The 26,636-nt window shown below is 39.7% G+C and overlaps 1 protein-coding gene across 1 annotated transcript in view; it reads right to left on the bottom strand.

The window, feature by feature from the left end:
* Positions 1 to 26,636, bottom strand: part of LOC308119304 (glypican-6-like) — an 87,183-nt gene that overhangs the window by 13,342 nt on the left and 47,205 nt on the right. The window contains exons 5-6 of the mRNA XM_080479236.1: positions 16,871 to 17,001; positions 16,052 to 16,195 (exon numbers count right to left, since the gene is read on the bottom strand). Of these exons, the coding sequence (XP_080335362.1) occupies positions 16,052 to 16,195; positions 16,871 to 17,001 (275 nt within the window). The remainder of the gene's footprint in view (positions 1 to 16,051; positions 16,196 to 16,870; positions 17,002 to 26,636) is intronic.

Below are 26,636 nucleotides of genomic sequence, written 5' to 3'. Positions count from 1 at the left end.
GCTGTCGTAATGCAAAACAATTAACCATGGCTTTAATGTAATCAGACGCTGAATCTCTGTGTACCTTAAAAAAAACACATGCACTTTTTTAAAAAAAGAAGCTATAATTGTGGGATGCATAACTAAAAACAAAGATCTCTGTTTTTAGGCCATTTTGATCTGGGTTATTGCTTCACAGAAGGAAAATACACTAAACTGTGAAATAAAAAGCAAAAGTTGATAAATTGTTTTAATCTTATGAATGGTTTCACAGCTTCTGGTGGTTTTAGTCACTTCTAAAACGATGCTTCATTTGTCTCATGCAGGGTATTGTTAACACCTGGTTGTATGTTGGTTTTTGATAAATGTCCCTTCTCAACAGCTGCGTTTGGATGGAGCCCGAGTTACATTAACATACTGTCAGCCAACAGGAGGTTCAGCGGGTCATATTTAGTAGCCCATTTTACATGCTGTTGCCCCGAACCATTTCCTCATTCCCCTGGTTACGACTCAAGTTAGGTAAAAAGGTTCATCACGGCGAGCAAAATTTATCACGCACTGATCCCGTGGCGAGAGAAAAATGACAGAATATTGATGAAACAGTGGTGAGTTTGTGCATGTGATTCGCCCCGGGCTACAACAGGAGAAGTTTGAAAAAGGGAGATGATTAAAGGGAAGCTATGCTCTGTGGAGAACAGAGCAATCATTGGCAAGCCTGCTTTCCCCCTGCTGCCCTCGTTCCCCCGGGAGGCAGGCAGCCTACAGTGTAATGGGGCCAATGTGCCTCATTAATGTATTGACACATATGAAAAGTAGTAAAGTCTGTATGGCATCAACATTAGCCCATAAGAGACAAGAGGATATACGCGAAAGGAATAACATGGAACTCACTCGACTGTGATCAATCCCTGGCTGACTTTCCTTTATTGTTTGTAGTGAAAAATCCTGAATTTGTTTACAATTAAAAAAGGATTTTCCCACATATTTTGATGCAGAAATACCCCAAACTATTGCCATTTCAGGTAACCTCTGTCCCTGGCTATTTAAAATAAGCCCAAAGGTAAGCTACATCACACAGCCAACTGTGTGTTTGCCATACTTCCTATAGCTGAGTGTAAAGAGGCTGTGATGTGACTAGTTAATATATATATATGTGTATTTATTCATGGCTAATCTATAAATCTAAGTTTGGCCGAACGCATTGGGATTGTAAATGGAAATGAATTTTGCATGGATTAATAGCATGGAAGTCAAACATAAGGCCCGAGGGTCAAAACAAGCCTGCCAGAGGGGTGAGAGACCCACTGGCTGAATGTGAGGATATATGAACCTGCTCCACAATCTTTTCACTTTATCCAGGGTTCATGTAAATGAGACGCTCTCTGATGCCTCAATCGGTAAGAATTCGAGCGGACTGACAGAAAAGTGACCATGTAAAAGCGGCTGAAACACTAAACAGCAGATCTCAGCGATGTCCGAAAGAATGCTGAAGTGAAAGATAGCTGCCTCGTTGGTCGTGAAATAGCACCAGCACTAAATCATACCAGTACTCTGATGGTGAGTTTGTGAAAACACTGGAGCATGGAAGGTTGTTGAAATTATGGGATCAAAAAAGTGACGGACTGGTCATCTAGTAGTCGAGCGGTAACGACGTCAGATTGCACTTTTTACGTCCGCCAAGAACGTAATAAAATAATTTGTTTGTCTGTATGTCTGTGAGTAAGATTACGTCAAAACTACTGCACAGATATTGTCGACGTTTTCACCACAGACAGATAATAGGCCATGGAAGATTCCATAAAATTTTCGAAGTGAGCCGGAAACTTTTTGACGGATGTCAGAAATCTATGATCGCCCTTGTTTGTTTATGAGATTCCAGGGAATGGTTCATGTCAGGTTTTGTAAAAAAAAAAAAAAGATGAAAAAAAAAAAAAAACTTTCTGAAGGTATTCGTTCTTTGCGCTGAAACAAATGACAAGAAAATCTGGATTTCAGTCATTTATAGGTTGTTATGTATCTATATATACACTGTATGTTCTGCTCTGGGCACACAGAGGCCAAACTGGCCAGCTTTTCATGTATTTAAGTGCTTTTGAAACTAACATTTTGAAATCTGCACGCTCTTCATAACATTCAGACATTAAAGACATTTACTTCAATGCCCTCATGATATTTAAGAGAGGATAGTATCAAAACAGAGGTGCTAACTTCCTCAGGTGTCGCCACAGCACGTCTGGATCATTTTTAGGCCGGATGTTGTTCCTGCCACAGACGAGATTCAATCCCGGTTGCCCATGTTAAAGGTTGAGACTTAACCTGATGCACCACCAGGAGGCGCTTTAACCAGAACACTAGAAATCTCAAATTAAGGTTTTGAGTAATCTCTTGTACCAGTACTTTTTTAAGGATGATAGAAAAAAAACACACACACTTTAAAACAGATTGAATTTAATATATGAGTAAAGTGCTCCAATTTGAAAACAGTCTTTTTACAACTCTCTGCTCGAGCGAAAGCGACCCCACTTATCAGGCCACGACTGAGTGTCGATCCTGCTGCCACCTTCCCAGATCCACACACAGCTTCCCAAAATATCACAAAGATCACAGAAGCTTTTTCACAGTGAGAACTGCTGCCAGGTACTTGGTACTTGTTTTTTTTTTTTTTTTAAATGATATTGACTGTGCTGGTCTTCAACTGTGAGACGCTGTTTAAGACAAAGAATGGAGCAGGATTGCTGTAAAGCCACAGAAAACAGTGCATTCAGTTCCACACTGAGCACACAGCACCCTGCTTATTCCCAATCTTCCCCATAATCTATTGGAAATATATATTAGGTCTTTTGCCTTATTTAAAGCTTGGATATCATTTTATTCATCCTTTCTTTCTTTCTTTTTCTTTTCTTTTTTCTTTTTTAAACCCTGGCCTTTTTACTCATTCCAGTTTAGAAACCATGACCAGATTTTGTGAACCAGTAACCCAAAGACAGTCACGGTCCATATTTATCAAACTGAAGCACAGACAAAGAGAGCAGCATGTTGCCAAGTGACGTTCAGGAAAAAGAAAGAGATTATAAACTGACCTTTAAGGGTTTTTTTTCTCCCTTGAACACGTAATGTTCCCACACAGTGTTCTGCTCTGTGGCTCTGATCAGGATGCCCAATATATCTTAATACTGTGGGGGTAATAGGGCATTGTTTTATTCTGTCAACTGTAACCACTGTTGCCTTCGTAAGCCTTTTTCTTCAGATGTACCATTGAACTTTTAAATGAAACAACAGTTTACACCACAAAGAAAAATACATATTTGGTGACTTAACTTGACTTTATCAACCAAGATGTCTTCATTTTGGGCAATGAGCTTTTTGTAAATATCATGTAGTTAGGATAAAGTCACCTTTTTTTATTTATTTTTTTTACTTTTTCCTCCAGAACAGAATCCTGTTAAATAAATATCTCACTCTTCACCTTATTTTAAAAAGAGGGAACCCACAGATTAAAATGACTCAATGTCTCAGAAATACATCTTTCGGGAGCAATTCAATTGGTTCTATGTCTGACTCATACATATTCAGCCTGAACGCCATGTTCATCGCAGCGAGCAGGAAGGCACACCACTGTCCCCATAACATTACGGCTGCTGCTTTGTGCAGACAACAGTAAACTGTGGATGAGACGCAGACTGTGGTTGTTGCACCTTTGAGCATAATACAGCGTGTGCAGTTTCTTTATGTCACTATCAGATCCAGGTCACAAAGCTTTAGGGTACCAGCTGATTAAAATCACAATACTTTAATAGCTTGGCATGTGTCCCTCTGTGCTATGTTTCTGTGTCTGTTTATCACACACTATTTAATTGCATAAAGAGAAGGCTGCATAAATTAATAGGATTTTCCTTATAGTTCTTTTGAACTTGAAGACGTGAGAGTTTTTACATCAGGTATTCAGAGAGACACACTCACAACCACGTTCCTGTCTGCTTTCTGTTATCGCCACGTTACACAATCAGGAGCTCCAGCCCTCAAACTTATCTACTTTGCTCGACGTGATGATTTGCAGTTACTGATCATTTGAAATGCTCAATCCCGACTATGCAACAATATGGCTTGTGCCTCAGAGGAAGAGACCCGCACACCCACACAAAGTGGCCTTTTGAAAAACCTTTATTTAGATTTAATAAGACTGACCGATCGTTTCAAGATACGCTCGGCTCTCACGGAGCTGCATGCATGCAGAATGAGGGCAGCAGCTTCAAGCCAATGCTTTGCGCTTCACTTTCTCCCTGCAGATCCTTGTTGTGAGTGTGGGACTCAAACTCGTATCTAAGAGTGCACAGAGTGAGTAAAATTAAATGAATGAATCCATATACGAACTGCACTTCTCTAAGTGTGCAGTAACGTGGATGCAAAGATCAACAAGTTAGAAATCAATCAAACGTCTGAAATCAGCTAGATTTTGGGAAAATATAATAAAGAAACAGACGTTTATCTCGTGAGACACCTGTGGCAGAAGCGTGAGTTCAGAGCAACGTAGCTTAACACTTTTGAGATAGTAATAAAGGATGATCAGTAAATTACAAAAAGATAAAGAATTTTCACAAATTTACTAAGACACTTGAAATGATGAAGGCACTTGAAAATTACAAGGTGTTTTATGTATACCTTTTTCCTCCTTGTGCCTCTTTAACTTTTCTTATTACAGTGTCCCACAAGAGTGAGGACACCTCTCGCGGTTCTGCAGATATCTAATCAGATCCTCATCGTCATAGCAACAATAAACAGGCGCTAGATTCAATTCAACGTAATGTTAAAGATAATCAATGAATGTTGGAGTACAGTTACCATAACATCATAGAATCAATTATTTTACATCAAATCCCCACAGGTAATCTACAAAATATCTATTACAAAGACAGATTTTCTGCACAACTCAACTGGTGAAAAGTTACACGAGTAACTGACAATCAATCTCGATATTGAGTTTAAGTCATAGGATTTTGCTCTGCTGTGTCACAATCAAACAAGGGTGTGCAATACTACATCTATGCACTCCTGCAGGTATTTTTCGGAGAGGGGAAAAACAAATAAAAAAAAATTGAATAAAAATCATGGAAAATCCCAGAATGAGAATTCAAACCTTTTCCCACAGCAGCTCCACCCAATACCATTGGCTACTCGTTTGACATGGAACAAACATTACAAATTTAAAAATGCCATTTTAAAAGACCCGTGGTCACACCGTATAAGTAAATAATGCCTCGGCATGTCGGAGCTTGTGAATCACTCATACTGATGTTTGAAAATGAGAATGTGCAGTCCGACTGCTGAACAAAGACGTGCATGTCTTCCCGCTGTTGTTAAGTTTCAGGCCATTGTTGAGGATCTGCATGTGGTGCAGAGCCGCAGCTTGTTATATTTGTAAGCACACCAGAATATCATGCTTGGAAATGAAATTTACTTTCTGTTTTAGCGCACTAACAGTAAACACAGCTGTCTCACTCAGAGTGCGGTGTCTTGATTATGTCAACTTTGGTTAAGTTCTTGTTTTACCCCTTTGTTTTCTGACTAAACAGCAAACACCACGAGTGCTATGACTGATGTGTGCTGCACACAGAGCTTGTTTGGAAAGTGAAGTGATGAAGTACTAAACAATATTACTGTTTCTGACTGTGTGATGACTTTCATGCAACAACAACATAACTGTCTTTACACGATACTTATCTACTGTTAAGGGTTTTCAATAGAATACTTGTGTTTTACATTTATCTGATAATACGTCGACACAATGGCATGGGCATGAAGAGTTCAGGGAACTTATATTTGGTCCCAACAAGTCACAATAATGTGAGTGCATATAAAGTGATCAGCCACCAGTTCTCTTAACCGTCCATGTCTCCCACAAAGAAGTGATTTGTTGTGCAATTTCTGATGTTTTTCTAAATGTAACATATTATAGGGCTTGTTAGTTGTGCTGCTTGATGCCACATAAGCACGTTGATTATACACTACTTCTTGGTTTCAAAATATTGTAATACCAGGTTAGGCTTTAGCTCGTTAGGTAAACATGGAAATAACAATTACAGTTTATATATCAGATGAGACATTTAGGCACATTGAGTAACTCAGAAGTTTCCAAAAAACAAAGTAAGAGAATGGAGCTTTAATCATACCGCACTTCACATGATTTGTCTCACGCCAAGTCATTTTTCACATTATAGCGCATTATTGTTGTTGGAATACGCAGGAAAAAAAAGAATCTTTTAGTTTTGAGGATCTGTGAAGTCTTAATGCCTGCAAACTAAAGCACATTTCACTATTCATCTCTAGTAAACAATACAAACAGTTATAAAATGTGGTTTTAAATAAAATGACCAGAGAAAAACTAAATCATGCTGACAAAGGCCTCCGCTCTGCTCAAGCTCTCTGGAAGCCCCTCTGCACTCAACCACTGTAATCCTCGATACTGCTTTATCCAATTCATAGCAATGGGAGCCTTGAGCTGTTCCCGGCAAATGCAGGATTCACCCCGGACAGGTCAGCAGCCCAACTCAAGTCACACACACACTCATATTCACACGGATGGGAAATTTAGGGTCACCAATTAACATCACGTTCATGCTTTTAGACTGTGTGAGGAAACCAAAGTCCTGGAAAAACCCATACGCTCACACAGAGAACATGCAAATTCCTCACAGAAGGACTCGGCCCTATGGTGCTAACCACTACTCCATGGTGTGCCCCTCCCCTGTAAAACATCACTATAAAAAAAAAAGAAATACATATATATACCTATTATGGGGATTCCCTAAAGGACAAAAGTCCCCATTATGTGTGTGAGAGGGAGACTTTGGACAGGCACACACAATCTACAGGTGGTGCAAATATTGGTGGTGATTTACTTATCTTCATAATTGTTTTTTTAAATAAATCATAGAGCTTAATGTCATAATTTTAGAAAATGCTTCTGTTAGCGCACCGGCGATAACCCAGGCATTTGTTAAAATTCACGGTCAACCGGTTCCCTGAAGCTTCATGCCACATATGCACTCCATGCCTGTTTATTTTTGTGTGGTCTTTGTAAAAAAAACATCAGCTATGCTAGAATCTGAGGAATCTTCATAATTGCATGGCTTGGGCAGAAGTCAGTAGATACAACAACTCAAAGAATGGCGCTGTGGATAGGCCCACTTTACTTCCATTAAGCTGTATCCAAAACAAGAATGTTTCAGTGGCTTGACATGTTCTTGGACTGCAGAGATATAATGCCAGGGTCAAGATTTTGGAAAGGAGTGGCGATGTTTTCTTGACAACTGACTTTACAAACCACACATGGATGTTTTACTCAATGTTTCCTTTTGAACAAGGCAAATAAGGAAAGAGTCCATGCAGGAACTGTTGTGCTTTTAAAACTCTTGCAAAAATTACTCACCTAGTAACTGTAAAGAAATGTACCTCAAACATTCTGGTATGAACATAAGAAGATGATACTGAGACTACACGGAGAGCGACTATACTACTTCATAGATTGTTGGAAACTCAGACAAATCATCTGATACTTGCTGAAAGGCAATTTTTTTTTCCCCGTGAACATTCATTCACTTATTCATATTCCTCATACCCTTCTTGATCAGAGCTATGGAAGGCTGGCACCCACACATTGGCTGAAAGCGAAGAAAGACCTTGGACAGACCACTGATCTATCACAAAGCCAACCAACATAACCAATCACACAGTTACACCTAAGAGCTATTTATTGACCTGCATGCTTCTGTGGTAGGAGAGTGGAGCTCCTTGCGAAAACAAAATCACAAATATGGACAGGACTGAAAGTCAAGTGAAAACCTTCCCTGCTGCTGGGCATCTATTCTAAGCATTGATCTACCATGCTGCCACCTTTTCTTTGAGAGAGGGCTAGCCAAGAGGACTATAAAGATTGCCTCTTTCTTAACGGTTTCACACTTACTGAACTGAACATGGGGGAGATAAGAAGTGATCTAATGTTGCGAGGAGAGGAACCGCTGTCGGGGATTAAGTCTCACCCCTCCTAAAAATGTGTTTTTACCTATTTCATTTTGGCTTGCACTTTCAGGCATAACATTATGAGCACCTGCCAGACGGTTTACATTGTACTTTGTTTTCATTTTGTCTTTGAAAGTATTTAGACTCCATGCTAGTTTTTGTGAGTGGACATCTTTGTAATTTTCCAATGCTGTTTTTGGGTGGAACTGCTCTGGAACTCTGAGCAGCCTTGTATGGGAATATCATTCTAATCGATTAATATCTAATGTGTTGAATACCAGGTGTTTACATGTTTAGATGACTAGTTGGGTGGATCCCTAAGACGGACTGGGACCACTCCTGGACGATTGTTCAAAGACTTTACACTTCGCCATTTTTGCCATTTCACTGGCTTGGCGAACATCTCATCTAATATCCGGTCATAATGTTTTGGCTAATCAGTGTAACCACAGTTTCTCCTTATGCACACACACATGCAACACGCTGGCACACATTGTGAGGAAGTTCAATGCTTTGCAAGAATGGGATTGGGGATATGGGGATCGAATGGTAAACACTGGGATTAGAAGACTTGCAACGCTCTACTTTGTATGTATATTAAATAATTAACAGTTCAGCACAGTGAGAGGCCTACCGTGTCACTCCATTTTTCCTCTTTTAGGTACATTACTGTCAATGTAGTCAGAGATAAAAGATGTAATGAGCATCAATAAAATACCCCCCCCTCCCCCTTTTGCCATTAATCTTGGGTTGGATGTCTGCCCGTGAGCCAGAAAATGCCTATTGACTGGTGACTTGACAGGTTTTTTATATATAGGTTTGTTGTATCTATGAAAAGGAAAATGTTGGCAAAGTGAGACACACACAAGAAGTAATTACAGCTCTACAAATTAACTGTATGTCATAATGCTTCCGCAATTATGTTTCCATTTGACGTATGTATTTATAATTCATCACCATTATGTGCACAGAAAAAGTTACGGGTGAACCGCAGCTTTTGAAGGAAAAAAAAACATGACATTAAGATTAGAATAATAGTTTTTGGTGGATTTGATATGGAAAAATAAAAAAATATAACAAACATAAGCCACACTGTATTTTCTCTTTTCTCCTGAAAGAACCTGAGGCTAAAACACATTGTTAAATAAAGAATGGATGAAACTTTTAACAATTTAGTGAAAAAAGCAGCATATAGACATAATCGAACTGACATAAGACTTTCTTTGTGAATCTGAATTAGCCAAAGATGAGGGAGCTAACTATAGCCTAATCACATGTATTCATTTTTATAAATGTGCATTAACTGCATTGTAATCACACATGATGTCCTAATTATTTATTAAAAAAACAAATCCGATTAGTATACACATCTTTAATTAGATACTTTACAAAGACAGAACTTTGTAAACCTCTGTACAAAGACAGACCAGCGATGTTTCGGAGTAGAAAGTCATGGATCAAAGGTTTAATTTTTGACAAATATTGCTCCCGAAAGGCTCTTTTCTGCAGTCAAGTCGCGCCGAGCTCTCATTGTTGTGCCATTGCGCTCCACAGATAAAATGTAAACCATGTATTACACAAGGGAGACAAAAAAGCCCAATAAAACTACACTAAATTGAACTGCACAAAACTTGTTACAAATGTCAAATTAAAAGCCCCACTTCTTATCTTTAATGCGCCTCTGAGCCTGACAGTCTGTTGTGCCTTTATCCCCTCTTTGGACTTTAAAATCTCCATTTCTCTCCGAGCTTTGAGGGTGTGTGCTCTGACAGAATGTCAGGCAATTAAACAGTCATGGCTCATTGAGCTGGAGGTGGGCCTGCTCCTCCAGGCTCCTCTATAAGCACGGGAAGAAATGAACACAGGCACTCCCTGCCATCCCTTGCTCATTCTTTGACTCACAAACTTAGCAGTAAATCCACGACGCGAAGTTATTATCAAAGGACACTTTAAACTATTGTCAACTTTCACAAGGCCGATCAGTGCCACTGTCACGGGTAATTATCCCGAGCAAGGATGGAAATGGGGACAGTGTGTGGGACAACAAAGACGTGCTCCTGCAAGGAACCCAGTCGTGTCCCAGCTGCAGGATAAACACATAAACACTGTCACAGTCATGACGAGATAGCTGCCGGATAAGACAAGCACTTTCACACCTATTTCTGATACAATGCAGACGAATGAAAGCAAAGAATAGGCAGCAGTTTCAATTAAAACTCTCAGACTGAGGTGAGGTTTCAGGCAAAACTGAAGCCATGCTGCTTTAATGCAATCCAACATTCACAATGTCTGTTGTCAAGCGCAGGTGTGCTTGTTACCAATGGCTGAAATCAATGTTTGAATTTCGGTATTTTTCTGAGTATTTAAAAAAAAAAAAAAAAAAGGCCTGAAATTTTCACTTAGGAAATAAAGTAGCCGTCGATCTTCTTGAAAATACTTATCACTTGGACTAGTTTAGACTTTTGAATGCGTGGCATGAGGTTTTGATTAGCTATACTTGCTTTTTCACAGACACAAAGTAAAACATTTAGGTTAAGAAAAAAGGAAATTCTTAACAACACACTTAGCATAGCAGTATAGCTTTATATAGACAGTATACATAGAAGGCAAAAAAGCACCAAGTTCACAAGTAACAGTGGATAATAATATTTGATTTTCATTGATATGGGTTGGTTTGAACTCAGTGACCATCTCTTCAGTTTAGTAGAGTGACTTCTGTTTATTATTGTATTCCATTGAAATATATAGCATCTGAAAAAAAGCAGAAGCTGACTCTAAAAATGTCTACAGGCAACTTGTGACACTGAAAACGACAATGAAACAACCCAACTTTTTCAGTTTTTTTTTCTTCTGCAATTTTTTTTTGTTGACATAACTCAACCGACATTACTTCACGTGCCATCCACTTACCCATTTTCTAAACTAACAATATTTGACTTAAGGCTGCGGGGAGGTGGATGCTGCCCCCAGCTGACTATAGGAAAAAAGGAAAGTACACAACAACCAGACTCCCCATAGAGAGAGCAATTCTTGCTGTGAGGCAAAAGTACCAACAACTAGTCCACCCCTCTACTCATAGAGTCTGTGTAGGTGTGTGTACTAGGATTGTATGGGAGGCTATGGCAGCTTTATAGCCAGGGTACAATATACAGTGTGGAACAGATACAGCCCCCCCCCCCTTTGGCGAAATTACTACCATCACAGTAAGAATAACAGTATTCCTCCCCCTCACAGTGATTAAAGTAACTTCACCAGCAGACCGGACAACACACATCAAATAAAATGTATTACATTAAGTTTAATTAAATTCCAAGTGAGGCAGAGCTGTCTCTTTGAACACATCAAGGTGAAATACTCACACAATCAACTCCACACCGCAAAGTACCACATTTTGGTTTGGTTGCTGTACTTTTCCCAATGTTTTCCTCCATAAAAGAAGAATCCATAAGCAATAAATGGCAGTTGTTGATGTGTGCCAGTTAGAGGCTTTTCACTTTGATTGTGAAAGCTGTAAAAAGTGTAATCAACTGGTGTCTCCATAGTTTATTGTGGTTTTGCATTTAATTTGATGTTGATTACATCATTACATTTATTATGTACTTGTTTAGGTGATTTAATTTACTGTATAATCATAAAAGCACAAAATAGAGTAAACGGACCCAGCATGTTTTGGTTTACAGATCCGTCCGCTTATTGCTGTTGTTTCGGTAATAAGAAAACCACACGCGTCAGAATCAGATCGGTTTCGCTGGTGAAGGTGAGCAACGCAACACTTAAGCTCAAATTAAACATTCTGTCAAGCAGACTGGTGGAGAAGATGTCAACAGCTGTTAAGCACTTAGAATAATAGAAATAATAAGATGATGTGAGGGATGCTATTAAAAGCATTCCGGTCATTTCACAGTTGAGACGGTAAAGGCCTCCTGACAAGACGTTTTCATTTGAGCAATATGAGCTACTTATACTTTCTTTTTTTTCTATGACTGATGAGAGTTTTTAATGATTTTGACCTTTTTATTTGTCTTGGGGTAACACTTAAAGGAAAAGATGAGCTGTTTTCCTTCATTGAAGAACATGGAAAACGACAACAATCACAGTCCCTGATATGACTCACACTGCTCCTCCAGTGAGGTTACACTTTAACACAGACAGATGTTGCACTGCATCACAGTTTGGCAGATCTACACACTTGTCAGGCAAACACAGCTGCTGTTTGTTGATTTATTTTTAAAAACATTTGGGGAGTAATTACAGGCTTTATTAATAGCAATTAACTTGTATCTCCCAGTGAAAATCTGGAGGTTTTTGTCTTTTCGTTAAGCATAAGTGAGAGACTATCTTTTTAAAAGGAGTGGGAGGGTATTTTATATCTGTTAAATGAACAAAGGCAGCACTTAATCAAAAACTGGTGCACCCCAAAGTACAACTTTGTTAATCTGGAATGGAATAAACAAAAGTTGTTGTTATTTTTAATATTAACACGGGAGAATTCAGTTAAAATGGTATCTGGATTTCACTTATATAGAGCTTTACTTCAAAGCTTCAGCAGTCATTGCAAATCTTAACACACTGATGTTGATGGCTGCCATGCAAGGTGGTCATCCTCCATTGGGAATGCTTTGGGGCTTCAGTGTCTCGCTCAACAACAGTTCGACACACGCACAAGACAAATCTAAAGACGGCTCACTCCACCAACTCCACCAACTCAGCCACAGCCACCAAATACACAAATATTTGCTAATTTGGACTTGTATTACAAATCACCTCAAAAATCTAATCAAATACAAACATTTTGACAAGTTCCTTTACTTTGCTCTGTTACTCAACACGTTCTATAATTATCGCAGCGACTGTATGTTCGGCACAAACAGCCTCTACGAAAAAGAAGCACCTTTACATCAACAAAGTGGCCAGGTCTTTGAGATGCCTATTTCTTGTTACTGTGCTTAAGTAAGATTGAGAAAGAGTAAACACTACAGGTTTTGCGCCTTGGTTGAGTCTAATGCAGCACTAAACAAAAGAGGCAATTGCCTGACAACAAAACAAACCCAAAGAGCAACAAGGACATCTGCAGGCTTATACCCAATGATTAAAGGAGAAATACTAATTATAATCATTCATAGGTGCAAAAAATTGAAAAAAAAAAAGAAAAATTCATAAGCAATTCCAATTTGAATCAAGACTATCTTGCATGTGCGAGAAACGGTTTAGAAGAAGACATTGCATGAAGTTGATCATGTCAAAAGTATCGCTTTGCTCCCAAAAAACAACAAAAAACACACACATACAAAAAGGAAGCACACAAATCAAACAGTGCTCCCAGTATTCGATTGAAATGAAAAAAAAAAAAATATATATATGTTTTGTTCGGACAAATCCAGTGTTTTGTGTGGACCAGGAGAGGACTGCTCTCCTCAGGAAGGAAACATCAGCGGCGGAGACATGACAATGTGCATGAAAAGCTGACGACAGGCCTGCAGACATGCGGCTGGAAAACATGACAATCCCATCGGTGCAAGGGTGTTTCATCTTAAATAAAATCAATACTTAAACCAGGCCGAGTAAGACGCTTTTTAGTATTGTGATGGGAGAAGATGGAGAAATGAACAGAGAGATGCTGAACGTATGAGTCTCTTTTCAGTCTTATTATATGACAGTTTTGAGTAGTGCAAAATACACTCATCTGCATTGTTTTCACGTCATGTAAGGAGCTATTCACAGTGAACGATACGTTTGTTCAGCATTAAACAGCCAAATGACAAAGCCTGTGACAACTAAACAACCAATGAGAACTTTTAACATCAATAATTTGAATGAGGCCTCAATAGAAGACAAAAAATACCAATGAAGGAGAAAAATGTGTATAAAATGCCACAAACATGATGTTAAGTTAATGCAAATGAGGTAATTCAATAAGATGTTAATCTGCATAGTTTAGTGTGTACAGCATTGCAATTTTATTGTAAATAGCGTACTGATGAGCATTAAAACACTCAGTGTAAAGCCTAAATCTGAACAGAGTAGCTTTGAGTTAAAACTCAGCAGTACAAGAAGGACAGAGCCTAAAGACAAACCAGGTGGGTTTTATTTTCTTCTTACTTTCCACGAGTCTAACGACTTGTGTTACAGCCTATTACATAAATGTCATAATTTGCAGCTTCCTGTGGTGAGATCAGCATGACCTCCTCAGGCATGTTAATAATAGAATTTTCTGCTCATGTAAAAGGGTTAAGGTATATTACGTTGAAATAAATATCATAATCTTGCCAGGGGGCTACAGTTTTCAGGATGCTGTAAGCGAGCAAATTTCCTAGTTTTTAAAAAAAAAAAAAGAAAAAAGAAATTCGCCAAAACAGTCTGCAGCCTGCAGATCACTGTACCACTATAACAGATGCTGTCTGCTACACCGCTCCGGCGCCTCCTCACAGCTCTCCTCTCCGTCAGCTCTGACGGAGCAGGTCATTTGCTGATTGGCCAGAGTCCTCAAGGAGTTGACTCTATTAACTGCGGAAATGAGGGCCCTGGATGGGGATGTGTCTCGAATAAATATGGTGGTTGACCAAGGTTTACGTTGGATATTAGTGAAGGATTCCTGGCCAGCTGAGGACACCACGGCGCAACAATCTCTATGGCATAAGAGGCTTGACTGTAAAATGCTTTGCAATAAGAATGCCCATGCCACAATGCGCCACATTATCGAGGTCTGAAGACGTCTTGTATGAGGATTCCTGAGAAATCTCAGGAAACATTTCAGCGCGAGAGCGTGCGACATTGAATCCCCTGTGGGATGAAAATAAGACGACGACCCTTGGCACATCAGGTGCTGCCTGCCTCTGGGATTTACAGGTCACAGGGCTCGCTAACTCATAAACTCCAGTGCTCTGAAAACAGTCTCAGGCACCTCCGTCAACATAACATTTAAACATCATTCTTCTTTCATGTAATAATATAAAACAGCACTACACAACAGTCCCATCAATAACATGAGTATAAAATGTTGAACCTTACACTGTGTTGCATGGCATTCCAAACAATCCTCTGGTTTGCAGCATAAAGGCAGGGAAACAGAAAGTCTTAATTAATGCAGTGTAGGTGGAAGAAATCATTGACGGACACACAAAGCTAAAAAGGCAGCTGCTGTGTTTAAGACATCAAAAATGCATTGAGAATGAATTAGATTGCGCAGAGCCATAATTAGTATTGAATAAAACAAATAGCTCATTTGTTGATGTGGGATTTCAAGAGCCAGATGGCAAAAAAATTACAGCTTTTCAAATTATGTACCCATTAACTAAATAACCTATTATCAACAGACACAAAGCACCAAGATGTTTGTTTTTACTGTACATGTTTGAAACACTGTGGGTGAGGCTGTCATTCTTCTAGACGGATTTAATAATTCAGTACCTTTCAAGAGTCAATGGTGCAAAATATAATTCATTTGATTCCTCCAGCCATAAATACCAAACTAGCTGAGGCACGGTTCGGAAAGATTCACTTTGAATGGGGCTGGAGGGGAGAAAAGAAGGGCAAAGTGGTTGCAAAGTTAATCCATGATGAGAACTGTCTCTCAGCTGAATTGGACTGTCAGACTCATGTTAACCTTTACCCTGATGCAGCATTTTGGGTTTCAAGGTTGCTTGAGATGAAAATCCATGTATCAAGATCCCATTGAACAAACATACAGATAATCTGACAGAAAATGAAGGTGTGCTTGGGAACAACAATTGATATGGTCAAGCTCACAAAATCCATCCATCCCCTTTCATGCGTCTCTTTTCTGTTTGCCAAGTACACGGAGATGAGAAGGGCACTGAACACAGCACATCACACCTTGCACTGCCCTCATGGGGTAAAGCCGTTGATTCGTTAACAAACACAAATCGATAGAGGGGCCTGAATGGAGGACAAGTACAAAGAATTAATTTCCGGCTCCAGGGGCTTACGATGGCAAATCACCAGCTTTAATCAACAGTGTCAAGTCAGAAAGACAAATGATGTTTACACTGAAGCCGCGTCTCGCCTGAAAACAGCAGCATTGGCTTTGTTTTCTCACCAGTCTGTCCAGGCTTGTGCCAGCTGCAGTGGTAGGCCGCTCCTCCGGGCTGTAGGGCCTGAAGCGGGCGTTATACACATCCGAAACACCACGAGCAGACCTAGTGATTCCTGCGGGTTTTGGCTGGCCACAACCTTGAAAAACCTGCAATTACAAAAAACATGGGCACCCAGCTGTCAGTGGTTTCAATGACTCTGGAAAGCAGAAAATAGGGAAACACATGCTGTTTTGTTAAGGTTTTGTGAATCATTCCCCCCGCAGTACTGGTGTGACAGTGCCTTACGTCAAGCAGAGGTAACCACCTCGATAGGTGATTCAACTCGGAGCTGTGACCATTGCTATTTAGGATGGCGGAGTTAAGATTTTACAGGGTTTTGGGGAAAACACCACATATACTTACACCATAAACAAAACTGCATCTGTCCCATGGGAAAGCCAGCTAAGCATTTAGTTTTGAATGGGAACTGGCATCCAAATCTGTGTAGGCAGAAAGATATTCCTCACAACCACCTACCATGTTTTATTTTTTTTTTTCCCCTTTCTGTCTACAATTTTGTGGGCAGAGGGAAAAAATGCAGTAAAACACAGGAAACACATTAACTACTGTTAGTTGAACTAAGATTATCTGACCAAATTGAAACGTATAATTCAAACACAAGGCCTAAACTTGGACATAATTAGAACATTTTGTGCTCCACACCTTACACACCGCTCAGTATGACTTTCACCAAGATCCTTCCTCAGTTTGTCAAAAAGTTGGATTTCCACAAACCAGTCTGTATCTTTCCTTCTTTAGGACATAGCCTGTAATTGACATACCCTGTAGGAGACCTGGGCACTGTTATCTTGCATATTCATGATGGCCTCTGAAATCTTGACATCAATGGGCTCCATGACAGATTCAATGTTGAAAGGACCCTCCAGCCGCTGTGCCACCAGCAGCATGGCATCTGTCAAAACAGAGGAAAGAAGGTGTTAGAGGGTAGAGAAAGAGGTGCAAACCTGCACACATCCAGATGTACGCACGCACATGTTAATTTCAAAGAAAGTCACTCGAGGATGTCACTCTATCTTCTTTATTTCCAAGATTGGCGCAGAAATTCAGGACTTATTCGATAATTTCAGTATTCAAGAAAAAAAAATTTAAAAATCAATTGTTGGTGTGTTATATTCTAAGGTCACAGTCTCAACAGTAAATGAGTATGACACTGTGTTCTTGTTCGTCACCAGCCTCCCCCTCGTGATCCAACACTCATGAAGCATGAACGCTTCTTGAGGCAAATTAAATTTTCATGTAGATCAAGTCAATCGGGCCAACAAAATCTTGCCATGCTGGACACAGCCCAGAGCTGATGAGTCATTGATTTAATACTACTTTTGAAAGCCAAGCATTTTCTTTACTTGCGCAGCGAGAAAGGTCAACGGCTCATTAATATTTTGTGGACACAAGCCAGGAGGCCTTGTTGAACATGAGACACTTTACATTGCCATCTTCACTTATTTTTCGTCACTTTCAATTAGCACCTCTAATAGCTTTAAAATATGATCTTATATTCAGGGTAATTAATATGTACAACTGTGAGTGGTGCAATTTTCACTGCAGTTCAGACTAATTAGGCAACTGCTGTTGCCCTTTGGAGGCTAAGTGAGTGGAATGATATTTCAATGAAACAGAGCTGGAGTGTCGTCAACCCCAGGGGGTTTTCATATTGATGTGCCACCATTTCCATAATGGTAGGTCTGAGTTTGAATGCCGTGCCACGGGGAGCTGGACATAACCAAACCGCTAACTCATAACAGTGAAAGTCTCACATCTGGAGACAGGACTTAGATAGTCTGTCATGACACTGTCCACAGACCTCCCAAGACACAACCTCCCCAGAAAGGCTGTCATAATGACTCCAGCATAACCTCATAACTAAATAAGGTCATCCTGACATTTGGATAGAGAAGAGAAATTACATCTTTCATACCCCATCGCACCCTTCACGGTTCATTTTATCTGCACCCAAATCTAAAAGTGGCTAGTTGTGTTTGAAGAAAAGGGTGGTCTCCTCTTCATAGACACATTATGCAAGGCCGTCCATCCATATATATTTATTCCTTCGTTAAATTCCTTTATCCAACTTAGGCTTGTGGGGTTGAGGCCAGGGAAAACACAGAGGCAGTCAACACACTAATCCTCTCCTACAGGCAATTTGAAACATGTTTTTAGACTATGGGGAAAAAGAAAAGCATGGTACCCTGAGATAACCCATGCAGGTATGAGGAACATGCAAACAGCACTAACTCAGAATTGAATCAGTATTCTAGCTCCGAAACGAAAGTCCTCACCACTTCACCACTGTCCAGAACGGATTATAGAAAAGAAAAGAGACACAAAATAGATGATAGAAACTGTTAAAAACACATAAAAGCTAAAAAAAAACTGAAAAGGAATGGTGGCTAAAGGCACAAAAAAAGATAAGCGCCTGACAGAATCAACAAAACAAACAAACAAGAGTCCAGTTCTGTATTCATTCGGGACTCAAGATCACTAAAAGCTAAGAAACATTAGCTCGGCTCTGGTTCCATTTCCTTTTCAATTATGGCAGGCTGAGCCTTTGAAGAGCTTTTCTGTTTGTTTACTCAGTCAATTGTAAAATGCCTGTGATGCTTACCGAGATCTTATTATACAGATCATGTCGGTACCAAATGGTTTCATACAGTTGCATTTCAGCTGCACCACTGTGCAACCATATGGTCTTTAAGTGGATCACACTTGCACAGGCAGAAAGAAAGACCGTTTATTAGCAGTGATGTTGACGGTGATGATAAGTATAAACTAAATCAAGATTTTCTGCCAAAATTAACAGCATATTTCACTGAACATTTTTGAAAAATACACCATTTAAATGCTTTATTTTTTTAGCTTCTACTTCTTGAGAACAATTTCACGTGGTCATACTGTCAAAATATAGACATATTTCATCTGTTTAGAGTGGGAATTCCCTCAGGTAAATCTGCACATAAAACAAACGTACGTGGAAAAAGATCTGGAATTGAGAGTAAAAAATGTGAAGATTTAGGTCAACAAAGCCAACAGGGAACATATTTCATAATAGTGGGATAGAGGAGTGCCTCCAACATCACAGACGACAGCAATCTTTCCCCAACAATGGTGACTTATCTGCAACTTATCAGATTGGCTAAACAAACAGAGAGAGCAGCGACGTTTGTCTTCATACGAAGCGGAGGGAAAGAAGAGCGAGCAGGAAAGAGGAACAGTTGCTGATTGGGTTGAGTGGGGCCAGGGTTTGGCTTTGTCCCAGCAGGAAGAGGGGCTCCCACACCGCATGTGAGAAACTTTACCTACACCGAGAATTAATGACTCTCATTTATGAGGCGAGCATGAAGTCCAGTCCGCTGTGGCATGGCTGCCACCTCCGAGCCAAATTCTCACTGCATCACTTTTGCAGCGTGGAGATAGGCCAGTGGCCAGCCAGAGGAAATCTTGTTATCATCACACCACAGCCATGCAGATAGAGGCATCGCTTTCTATTCTCAGCAGCGCCTTTTTTTTTTTTTTTTTTTTTGGAAAGCGACTGTCTCACTGGATACAGGCATAGAAATGTAAAAGACACCAAGCCCTGAAAGGCATCAACCAAGCATCTGGTGTCATACTGCAAGTTAATGTTACATTGGGAGAAACACGCTTTATTTAATCTGTTTTAAAGAAGAAAAAACTAGGAGCAAAACAAAAAAATAAATAAATAATACTGAAGGAGGTACTTCTACTCTAGACTTCGCCTCTTTATCGAGATTGATGTCCACTTAAATTCAGGCTATGTCAGCCAGGAGCAACCTCCAGCAGACAAGGACAAATAAGGGAAGTGAACAAGCCCATCTATAGCGTTTTGCCTGTGAAGAGTTCCCTGGGATGAAAAATGGCTCTAGTACAATTCAGATTCGGTAAAGCATAGCTCATCTGTGGTTCAGTCAACCAACTAATAGTGCTATGAAATGGTAGGAAACTGGAAGAAGGGGAAAAATGTATGTTGTCCCTTGGCCACATTTTTGTCCTGTTCAAAACAGAATACCTTGAGTGTACGCATACAGACACAGGTAACACATAAACACACCGTTAAAGCTTTAACTTTTAAATGAGTGCCAACAGTAAAGCGAAGAGTTCCTCCTATTTAACTATGGAAAACTTTTCCAAATATTATTCACTTTTCATTGAAATCTCACAATTGTTATGTGGCCACCACTGACGCCTGAGCTGTTTTTATTACCTTGAGGCAAGGAAAATCTGAAATTATATTAATAATGTATTCTGCAGCAACAGGAATTACAAGCAGCATACATTGCCTTGTAAAAACTTGCAAAAAAAGATTTTTTCACATATTTGATCTACAGTCACGTACAGGTAATGACTATTTGTTTGTCGACAGTATTTCATAAGGTGAACCAACGTGAAAGGTGATGCTGATTCATGAACCCATTCGTCAAAAGGCTGAATTATCTCACGGCATTATGACACATTACTGAATTAAAAACATGCATGCGTCCCACTGATTTCCTCGATTCATCCCGTGGCCTCTGGCTGTGTCAACATTCGGATTAGATTAATTTTGTTTGCTTTGAAATGTGCCATTGATGTCCCTAATAAGATCATTCATAATGACCTTTCATGATGATGTGACTTCCCTTCAGTGCCGTCATGAGGTAAAAACAAATTACCCATAGTATGATAATCATTCACTTGTCACATGTGGCCAAAGGATCTGACCAGCCATTCAAATCTTCCAGGCTATCAAAATCATCACTTTCTTTTTCTGATTCTGTGATTTTGAGTGAAATGTTCAAAAAAAAATATTTCCATTAAATTTGATGCTTACAGTTGTACTTATAACGGGATAGACAACATGATACCGGTGGGTAGCACACTAGACATGCTCCTACAATAATCAGTTCAAACAACAAGATTTTTTAACCATTTTGTGAATTTATAACAAATGGCTTTCCACATTACTCATTACCCTTAAACGTTTCAGTTTCAACAAAGGTTGCCGACCCCTGGTTTAGATGGTTTTGGATCATGCATCATCGCAGGTTTCAAAATCTTAATTTATAGATTATTTTGATAAAATACATGCAAATTAATCATCATAGGCCATGTTTGTATGTTGTGTTCAGCTACGAAGCCAAAATAAAGAGTCAGAAATACAAAGTGCTTTCTAAACCTCAGTATCGGACTGTCGTAACACATTAGAATGCCAACGTGCCTCGTCTTCTGGGAATAACTGTGGCTGCAGACACTCAGTCTTGTTTAAAAATAAAGCCTGAAGTGTTCATCCTTGTTCTTTTCCCATTATTACTCGGCAAATTTGGAAATGAGAGATGTCGGCAGTCTAAACAGTAAGCAAGACATGTAATATAAAAGCCATATATTGGAGCAGTGCTGATGGAGAGCAGCGCTGCAAATTACACTAAGCAGCATAATCCAATAAAGGGACTTTCACGATGAGATCATGTTACTAATGGGGTTGGGGATGTCATGGTATTTTAGTCTATGGGTGTTGACAAGGCTCTTTAAACCGTTTTACCCACAAATATGTTGAAGAAGCCGCTTCCCCCCGTCAGCATCCTTGTTTGCACTTTATAAAAGCCTCATATTACAGGACACATTACAACCACAAAGCTCAGATGTAATCTGGACGGGCTAAACAGTCAGTGACACATCTTCCTGCTCATAACGCCACCAGAGGGAATAATTCGTCGCCCTGTACAAAATTTCTCTCTTTCTGCAGATTCATAATTGCACAGGTGGGAAGTGAAACCATAATGAGATCCACTCAGCCACATCTTCATGTAACTGTGAGTGATTAGGCAAGCAAATAACGATAAAACAAAATGTAAATCAGTGCTACAGATGCCATTGCACGTAAAATTCAACATGTTCACTGCCTGCTGCCCCCAGAGAAAGCACAGAATGTTCCGCACTATTTGTTTGAATTCTGCAGATAGAACATGTTGAAAAGAAGGTTCAGGTCGTGTCAATATCTTGTCAGCAGCGACTCCCCAATCTGAAGGGAAAAAAAGCTGGAGTAATTTGTTAGCTTTGAAGTTCTATCAAAAGCGTTATTCAGGATTTGTATGTGTCATATGCATTAGAATGAGAGTTTAATTACCAAACATGTTGTTTATGAGTTGTGTAACAGCTAAATTAACTGTTACCTTGAATGACCGCTGGAGTGAAAGGTACCATAGATCAATTTCTAAAGACTTACGAAGCTCACTTCCGCTTTTAAAGTCTAAAAATAAATCTAACTACCAACCCTCCAATAATGCTTTTGCTTCATATTAATCCCAAAAACTAAATAATTTATTGTGAGCAGTACATATTTTATTAAAGTCAAAACTATTATCGTTTGTCTGGTATAAATAAACAGCAGAGGAGTTAATAGATATGTGCTAACTAAATAGTAGTCAAATCGAACCGTTTCCTTTAAGAAATATGGTTCTGTCTGACTTCATGCAGCCCACGGTCACTGATTTCTTCAGCTTTATTTGTAAGCCGATCTACTAATCCTGCAGTCTGACTTATCAGGGATTTATTAGATGACCTCCAAGAAAAAGGACCACAAAAAAAGGACCTTGCTGCTGATGTGTGGCGAAGCAAAACACGTGATTTGGCCATCAGAGCTTAGGGATGGAAATTTTGAATGACATTTTGGCAAGCTGTGATTTTCTTCTCCAGGTTTATGTTCAAGAAAATGAATTGTCTCAAATGACAAACGATCTTTGCCTTCATCTTGTATGGGGCTCATTTGTATGCTTAAAAGGAATCCCCACCACCACCACCACCACCACCACCCCCCCCATAACTCCCAGTTCTACTGCTGTTGCACCCCGTATGAACCTCTCCATAGCCCCCTGGGGAGGCCAGCACTTTGAAAACCACTGCTTGTGACGTTAAAACATTCTTTCACTTCATTCATGTTCTTTTAATCCATGACAGAGAAGCTTCTGAGCAGCAGTGGTGAATAATAGCTGTTCCTTGAAGCCATGTCACTCACACCTCTCATGTTAAATGGATTTATAATGGCTGTCTGCACTGTCTAATCATTGTGGCTTGTTGGAGATCCTACTGACTGAGTGTGTTCAGAAAAGACAATCCAATGCCACTCAGCCAATGCTGGCTTCTTCAAAAATGCAATAACAAAACAAAAACTGGTCTTCTAAGCAAATGAACTTAAGTTATTTTGGGAATTTGTTTTTTTTTTTTTCATTTTTCTCTTTAATATTAGTCCTGCTACTTGCCTTAGTAATTCCTTCTGGATTTTCTATTGTGAATAATTGTGAGCTTTTCACGAGTGAAGAGAGCACTTGAATAAATCTGCAACCTTAGCTTGGCAATCATTCCCGCTGAAGAAATAAGCCAGCACATAATCACCTGTAATCCACCCAAATTGCCATTTTTGTATTCCTGTATGAATTAAATACATATTCTAGTGGAGCTGGTAAGTGGGATATATGGTTGTATGGCAAGCTTTTCTTCCTACCTGCTGCTTATAACAGACTTCTATATAACTCTGATTTATATAGGTCTATGCTCCTGCTCCTCGAGAAATCCAACATCACCTTATAAAACCTGCGAGTATCAGCAGCTTCTGCAGCTCAACCTGGAGCATGTAGTCCGCCATTGTTGTGGTTATTAGGTTACCACGATGGGGAGGAGAGGGCGCGATGACATCATCGTTTTCTGCAGATGATGTTTTCTCAAATCTTCGCCCGTCAACGCCTCAAAGCTGAGCTGACATTTTAGAATTTTTCCCACTCTGTGACCCGTGTTTAAAAAAAAAAGTTGTCGTACTCCTAAAACGCCACACCTTGAGGATGATCGCACAACAACGTTTTTGCTTGAAACACCATTCTCGTGTAGCCACGCCGTGAGACTGACTTTTTATTCTAAATATGTTTTTACATATATTCTGAATGGACTGCACATAGGACTGTTATATCCCAAATTTGACTGTAGAGGGCAGAAAACCCTATTTTGGATGTTGTGTCCTTTACAACGTTTCTCAAGGTTTTCTCAAGTTTTGCCAGGTTTTGCCTCATTTATTAAATAAATTTGTTTATTACACATTACTGAATGCGGACCAATAAATGTAAATCGTAGAGATGCAAGCTGGTCATTGAAATGATTACAAATGAAATGGTTTTGTCAGTTTTTTTTCCTTCAGTTTTTTTCCGCGGCCTTCAGTCCAATGTTGCATTCCTAGTTTTGGCCCTCAGGTACGGAACTTTGAGAACCCCTGGTTTAGATAGTAACATTTACATTAACAACATTTACATTGGGGGATTCATATTTGGAGATATTTTATCTTTAAATATGGTCAAAATCTATTCTAGAGGAGACTTAATGTCGCAGGTTATTCTTCAACAGCATATCCAGATACTCCAATGTGCTGTAGCGTATCCATCCACATCATTGCTCCAGTGAATATCCAGCCCTTTCAGTGCAGTTTCTCTCATTCGCTCGCCCACTCATGGGCTCTCCGACTCCGTCTTCTTTTGTCTGATCAGACGGAGAGTCGGCTCACCCTATTTCAAACAGCCCGACCACTGAATGGAAATCCAGAAGCACCTGTTCGCTAAAGGTGAGCATGTCTCAGCCTCATTCCACTCCGGTCTGGATGAAGGCCACCGAGCCTGGTCCTTGTGATCCAGATTGACATAAACAATACAAGGTGTTGCTGCATTCCAACCTGCATCGCTCTGTTGGTTTGAAAAGGTTTGCAAAGGCAATGGGATGAACTAGATTTCTGAATTTATGCTGTTAATAAAAGCATTAGAGAATAACCCAGCCTCCTTGTGCGGTCTATTTGTGAGGTCTGACTTTCAGCCGCTGTAAGAGGACAGTCCACTCACAGCGTGTTCGGATTTCTTTCTTTCTTTCTTTTTTTTTTTTTTTTGCCGGTCAATATTTTATTCATGAGGAACTTTTCACAAAGCAAGAAGTATGTTGCTGCCTTGAATTTTAATAAACAGGTTGTGGCTGGTTACAGTTACCAAGTGAGACAAATCATCTAATTAAAGAGAAACGAACAGATAGAATCGATGCAGATAGTTTCCAGTGTGGCGGCGTGTTTCTCCACAGAGAGCAATAACAGCCTGTGAACACCCCAGCAACTCCGGCGCAAAACAACAACAAAAAAGCTCACACACTTCACCTCAATATGACTTAGGCTGTTGACAACTAAGTATTGGAAGGGTGCGAGAGAGAGAGAAAAAAAAAAAATGCCATCACAGGCATGAGATACACGTCAACACACACAAAAAATAATGTAATGACATCTGGGGTGTAAACGGCAACAAACAATATTTATCACCACGGCATGTGACTGATATTCAAACGACCGCAGAGGTAAAAGGCATCAATTTATGCAGACAGCCTGATAAATAACATCAAAAATGGTTAAAAACAGCCTGCGTTAGAACATTAGTCAACAAGAAGAATAGCCAACCGGAGGAGAAGTCTTCAAAAAGAAAAAAAAAAAAAAAAAAAGACATGAAGAAGATTGTCAGTGTGATGAAAAAGAGCTATTCAGAGAGCAGAAAGCATGACGATCCCTCTGTGTCCCGCAGGACACATGGATCATGCAGCTTGTGTCCGGCGCAGCGCTCAGGTGCAGCAAACAGACTGACATCTGCTCATCCGTGGCTTCATGTCTCAGATAAATCAGGTAATTAAAATGACTTCCCACTCCTGATCTCATGAAATTGCACATGGGCTGTTTATAGTGTTCGCTGTAATAAGCTGTGTCGACAAACTTCACATCAAATCTGTAAAGCAAGGACTGTGAATGAAAACCAGTCCTGGTATGTGAAATATGCCCTAAAGCAAAAAATACACAAAGTCTGCACTACTTTTCACAAGCAAAATGGAGAAATAAACTTTTTTTTTTTTTTTTTAATGACTACTCAGCAAAGTCCATGTAATCAATTGTGTAATTTATTTGATTCAGCATTAAGAACGAATAGTTCTATTTTGCAGACGTGGATTAAAACTATATTGCATAGTTAGGTGGTGTTACGGTGTTTATCCTGCAGGTTCATATAGTCAAAGGTACTTTTCTCAAAAACTACTCAGTTTGAGTTCTGTAATCATGATGTGCTGTAAACTCTCTGGTCTGATGTCGTACAGTGAGCTGGGTTTGCAGGCGGCTGATTCCACAGTTGTTCAGCCGCACACAGTTTTGCACACACTGCTGCTGCGGGCTCCAGCTGCTGACACCCAATAGAGATTAAGCAGAGAATGATGTGACGATCCCAGAGACACCAGGGCTGCAACATAATAGTTAGCAGATTCCCATGGATGTGAAATACCTGGAAATCACCCATATGCTCCAGAATGAACTGCACGCGAATGCCCCAAGAACAACAGCTAAATTATTGGTTTTCTCTGTTTATTGATCCACATATGTAACGTGCAAGTTAACGTTGTTATTCTGACGGACTGAAAGAAGAATATTGTTGCAGGTGTTTAGTGGAGAGCAACGCTAAGCAGTAAAACTATCCTGCTCAAGTTTATGAA

Source organism: Lipophrys pholis, assembly GCF_963383615.2.
Source record: "Lipophrys pholis genome assembly, chromosome: 13".
Classification (NCBI taxonomy): domain Eukaryota; kingdom Metazoa; phylum Chordata; class Actinopteri; order Blenniiformes; family Blenniidae; genus Lipophrys; species Lipophrys pholis.
Note: the sequence above shows the minus strand (reverse complement) of the source record. Positions and strands in the feature narration are given on the sequence as shown.